Source organism: Acanthopagrus latus, chromosome 1, assembly GCF_904848185.1.
Source record: "Acanthopagrus latus isolate v.2019 chromosome 1, fAcaLat1.1, whole genome shotgun sequence".
Classification (NCBI taxonomy): Eukaryota; Metazoa; Chordata; class Actinopteri; order Spariformes; family Sparidae; genus Acanthopagrus; species Acanthopagrus latus.
The window spans coordinates 25,226,419-25,232,097 of NC_051039.1; the positions used below are offsets into that span (position 1 = coordinate 25,226,419).

Genomic DNA, 5,679 nt, shown 5'->3' on the forward strand with positions numbered 1-5,679 from the left:
ACAAGCGCACACGATCGCTCCTCCAGCATCTGCAGCCGACACTGATCCTACACAATATTCCATATTCTTATTAAAATGAGCATTTTAATTAGCTGTAGTTTGCTTTCTTATTTAACTGGTTTCATCTCCCTTCCTCCAGTTATCACTCCATCACCTCTCCGAGGCAGAGAGAGAGAGTGTGTGTGTGTGTGTGTGTGTGTGTGTGTGTGTGTGTGTGTGTGTGTGTGAGAGAGAGAGAGAGAGAGAGAGAGAGAGAGAGAGAGACACGTGGTTGTTACAAACCTCTCTCAGGACACAGCGGGGAGGCGGAGGTGGAGAGATGCGGGCGCAGTCGGGATGGGAGAGGACGCGTTGAGGAGAGAGCCCGCTCTCTTACCGTGGACATTCTGCTGCTGAGCAGCCCGCATGCTTTTGGAATAAGGACTCAAAAGACTTTTCGTTTTGCGTCTCTCTCTCTTTCTTGATCTCTTTCTTTCCACCAAAGGAGATTCTTGAATGCAAGATGTGGAAGATCGCAGGTGAGGGGAGACGGAAAAATGTCATTTGCTGTCGATGAGATATGCGCTCAAGTCCCAGTGGGATATTTCTACAGATTATTTGGGCACATTTAAAATTTTTGAAAGTCATCCCTTGACTGAATTAACAAAACAAAAAAAAGAAAAGAATCAGAATGGATTTCTTCAATAGCTCCAGCCTGGAGGACAGGACAGAGGCGGATAATATCTCCTCCACCTCTCAGAGCCAGTACAGCCAGCTTGCTATCTGGGGTCTGGCCGGACTTGTCAGCTTCCTCATTCTGTTTACAATAGTCGGGAACGTGCTGGTTGTTATCGCCGTTTTAACCAGCAGAGCACTGAAACCACCCCAGAATCTTTTTCTCGTCTCACTGGCCAGTGCGGACATACTGGTGGCCACCCTGGTCATGCCCTTTTCACTGGCTAATGAACTCATGGGCTACTGGTTTTTTGGCAAAATCTGGTGCGACATCTACCTGGCTCTGGACGTTTTGTTCTGCACCTCCTCTATTGTTCACCTGTGTGCCATTAGTCTGGACAGGTACTGGTCAGTGACACAGGCGGTCGAGTACAACTTAAAGAGAACGCCTAAAAGAGTCAAATGTATGATTGTGGTGGTGTGGTTGATCTCAGCCGTCATCTCCTTCCCGCCGCTGATATCAATGGACAGGAGCAGCAACGAGGCCAGTCCCCAGTGTATCCTGAATGATGAGACCTGGTACATCCTCTACTCCAGCATTGGCTCATTCTTTGCCCCCTGTGTTATCATGATCCTGGTCTATATTCGGATCTACCAAGTGGCGAAGACAAGAACCAGAACAATGTCGGAGAAGAAGAGGGACGTGGACTCGCCACTGGAGAATGGGATGGACCAAGCAGAGTCAGGCAGAGGAGGGTCGTTAAAGTCCAACAGGGGCGGGAGCATGAAAGACCAGGACCGCGAGAACGGACACTGCCAGGAACACGGGGCTCAATCCCCGCTGCCGAACGAGCCGAAACATCCAACGACGGACCACGACGACGACTACGACGACAGCAGCTCGTCGGACGAGAAACCTAAAAAAGGTTCCAAACACCACCACGACGACAGAAAAGACCGGAAGTCCAGCCGGAAAAGCAGCTCCGCCTCTAAATACTCCAGCAGGAAGTCGCGTGCCAGCTCCAAGTCCATGGAGCTGTTCTCATCTCGCCGCAAACGCAGGAGCACCGTCAATCGGAAGAAAGTCTCCGCCGCTCGGGAGAAGCGCTTCACCTTCGTCCTCGCCGTCGTCATGGGCGTTTTCGTCGTGTGCTGGTTCCCGTTCTTCTTCTCCTACAGCTTGTACGGAATCTGCCGCGAGCCGTGCCAGATCCCAGAAACGCTGTTCAAGTTCTTTTTCTGGATTGGCTACTGCAACAGCTCCCTGAACCCGGTCATCTACACCATCTTCAACCAGGACTTCCGCAGAGCCTTCCAGAAGATCCTCTGTAAGTCATGGAAACGTTCTTTCTGAATGCTTCCTGCATGGATGGGTTTGTAATACAGACTTTACCCAGCAGACACACATTTAAAAGTCTTCTGACCTGACGGATAAAGCGCTGGCTTTGGGGAGGGGGGGCTGTCGCACCTTTACATTCAGGAATTGCACTGGAAATAAAGGGATGCTTAACAGATCAAAGGATTGAACTGAAGTGCAGTAAAGGCTTTAAAAAACAGGAGTACGCTCATTGAGGAGACTTTCATTAAACACCAACCAGGCTGACTTTGGACTCTGATGTGGGCTTCGGCTCATTCCCCTCCTCACTGACTGCTTCTCCCCTCATTTAAATACAATAAACTGACTCGTAACAGATACCGTGATGCATGCACGCCCCAGCGGCCGAATCTGCATGAAGTGCACAGGAGGTGAAGGGTTTACAGAGACACTTGATTTATTATGTGACCTCGTTCACTGAATACAACGCGAAAGGCCTTGACAATCTCCACACAACCGTTGTTTGTGACGTTAGACGGTTATTAGACGTTATCTACCTTCTCTCTTTCTGTTTTTCTCTACCTTTCTATTACGTCACACTCTCAAGACGAGGACCAATGGGACGAAGGGGCTCCTTGCTTACTGTTTCAGTAGCAAAACCGTTTCACAAAAAAAAAAAGAGAAAAAAAGAAGAAAAAAAAGACTCAAGCTTAAAAACTACCAAGTCGCATTTCTGCTTTAGTGTTCTGTGTCTAAAGTGGGAACATTTTATCAGGACGCGTGTTTGTGTAACTTGTACATGTGGCTATGACGACTTGGTCTGGTCACTGGTTCATTTCCTCTCAAAGGAAAGTGTTTGCATCGTCCTCTGAGAAAATAAATGGAATACAGCAGTAGTGCTGAGGCAGATGGGCACCAACAGAGGCTTTCACTGTGTGTGTGTGTGTGTGTGTGTGTGTCTGTGTGTGTGTGAAAGTCACTGAGAGGACTAAGTATAAAACGTGGAATCGTGTTGTGATAAAGTGAGCCAGAGAGTTTATCTTAACCCAACTGTCAGTAAGTGATTGTGTGTGTGTGTGTGTGTGTGTGTGTGCGTATGCCTGCTCTCTCAAATGGCCTGATTCTTTCTGCTCAAGCTTCTATTTTCCTCCCTCCTATTTTCTGTCACGCACCTTCTTTTCCCCCTCGTACAGCCACAGTAAAAACCAAACACCTTATGACTCTGTTGACGTGTCTGCTGCTCACTCACGCACATTGTTATTATACACACAAGGACACACAAATGACTTATCACAGTATTTCCACCTTGACATTTCAAGTATTTATAGCCAGAAGGGCTAATGCTTTGTTTCTTTTGTGTATATAATTGAAGACAGCACAGTACTATTGTGTGGTGCCTCATAATCACACATATATCAATATGCTAAAAAATGTATTGTTTGTATAATGAACAACGCTCCGAAAGATTTTCATGTTACACCGACCTCTGTCCTTTTCTAAAAGAACAAGTGTTTACTTCTCTGCTTTGAGCACATTTGAAAAGATCAAATAAAGCGACTACTTCAACTTCAATTATAACAGTGCACGACTGCATTCTTCTTGTACCGCAGTAACGGTTTGGAGGTATATTTTTAACTGCTGTTTATCTGTTATTCAAACTGACGCTGTCACCGATGTGACTCAGAAGGTATGACAAATGATCTTTTTTAAGTGAAGTTCATTTCAGGTAGCCTCTGTGGAAAGCTGCTGTTGTTCAGGCTTGAGAGTGTCAGTGAAGAATTATCCACTCAGAGTGTACAATTAAAAATGGAAATTATATCAACAACATTAATCCTCACCACTCTGTTTGGTTATTGATCCGAGAAATATCAGACTTTAAGGTAGGGAAGGCAATTGTGAAGAAAGAGTCTCCAGTATTCTCCAACTTAGTTATTTCCATACATACACACAACCCAAATTGGCAGTATTTGACAACCTGGGAATGACATTCAACAATCAACTGTGTTTCTCCAGAATCACCTTCCCTTTAATATTAATGGGAAGCTGAAACCATTTGTTGAATTTTCAGACAAAGTCAGTGCTAATTTGCTCAAAACGACAACTTTTTGTTTATAGACAATGGACATTTGTGGTGGCCCCAAATCCTGCAGCACACAATCAAAACAGTAATCACATCACCATCAGTTTGCAGGGCTATAGCAATGCTAAGCTAACAAAACGGTGGCCCTGAGAGCTCACAGCACCACAACTGAAGAAAACACATGCAAAAAGACAAAACACAAGCTAATTAAGAAAACATCTTCATCAATTTGACAACACATGCGCAGCATTTTCGAAAACACGCTGCAAAGACCACAGTGGAACACATTAGAAAAAAGTGATGCAAATAGACCGCAACACAATGGAAGTGTTTCCTTTTTCCCCCTTTTTTTTGTTTCCAGAGGACTCTTAAAAGTGATGCACACGTCCGGACACGTTTGTTGTTGACGTGGATTTTGAGTCACAGCGCTATTAAAGTACTTTTACTTACTTTTTATCACATTTTCCAACACCACTGATGGAAAGAGAATGTCAGTAGTGCTGTGACTCAACTTCCGCGTCAACAACAAGTGTGTCCGGACTTGTGCATCACTTGTCCTCTGGAAACAAAAAAAGGAAAAAAAAGGAAACACTTCCATTGTGTTGCGGGCTATTTGAAGCACGTTTTCTAATGTGTTGCGTTGTGGTCTTTGCAGCGTGTTTTCTTAAGTTGCAGTGCTGTGAGCTCTCAGGGCCACCGTACAAAACACATTATGAAACAGTGAGAAAATGTAACATATCTGTCACAATAACCAGTGACATTCCAGCTGCAACAAGCTGACTGCACTGGACCTGAGTCGGCTGCAGCACAACATGCTGCCGCAGAGCGAATGAAGACTTGTGACTCGGGAATGTGAGCAAACAAGCCAAGAGACGTAAAAAAAGAGACTAGCTTACATCAACATCTGTGAGTGAAAAGATATTTAACAATGTCTGCGTAGCTTAGCCACTGAACAGTGTTATGAGGCAGTAGGTATGTTCAAATGAACTGATTTTGACGATGACTGGTGGGGCTGATGAAGGGGTACTTGTGCTCACAGTATAGGATGCTGGGAATTACACCATCAATAACTGATTTAAAATATAGCTATATTTTCAAGACCCTGGGATATAATAGACCACATGCACTTGTCGTGACTCCCTCCCTTGCCTTGATAAAAAAAATCTCTTCCTGTGTTTTGCCCATCAATTACTTGCTTCATTAGTTTCAATTGAATTCCATGTATTTTGAGATGTACCGTTCGTCTCATTTTCCTTTCCCATGTCACATTTCAGTTTCAATACACTGCCAGTGTGCAGGACTGAGAAATACTTGATCAAAAACTAGACTTGCAACGCTTGGATATGACTGTGCACATTGTTTAGAAATCTCTCCTTCTTTCTTTCTTCTTTTATAAATGAAGCTGAAAATAGAAAATACTCAGACAGGGTGAACAGACATATTGAGACTTAGACTAGATAGACTACAGCGTGCACACTAATGTGATCAAAGTCAGAATCAACAACAAAGACTTCTGTAGGATTGTTACTGTGATTTTTCTTTTTTCTTTTGCTCTCCCGGCTTCACCTCCTTCACCACGCGCGGAAAATGGTTGAGAAAACACAGCACAAATCTTGCATTGTCGGCTCAG

The 5,679-nt window shown here is 44.5% G+C and overlaps 1 protein-coding gene across 1 annotated transcript; it reads left to right on the forward strand.

Annotated features, from left to right (window-relative positions):
• Positions 1 to 328: 328 nt before the first annotated feature.
• On the forward strand, positions 329 to 3,521 carry adra2c (adrenoceptor alpha 2C). Its single transcript, XM_037093996.1, has one exon. It carries the CDS (start codon positions 671 to 673, stop codon positions 2,006 to 2,008), a length of 1,338 nt encoding a protein of 445 aa, XP_036949891.1. The 5' UTR covers positions 329 to 670; the 3' UTR covers positions 2,009 to 3,521.
• Positions 3,522 to 5,679: the final 2,158 nt, after the last annotated feature.

Bases quoted from the DNA above. Each gene is read 5' to 3' on its own strand.
- adra2c (XM_037093996.1), top strand. From the start codon at position 671: ATGGATTTCTTCAATAGCTCCAGCCTGGAGGACAGGACAGAGGCGGAT.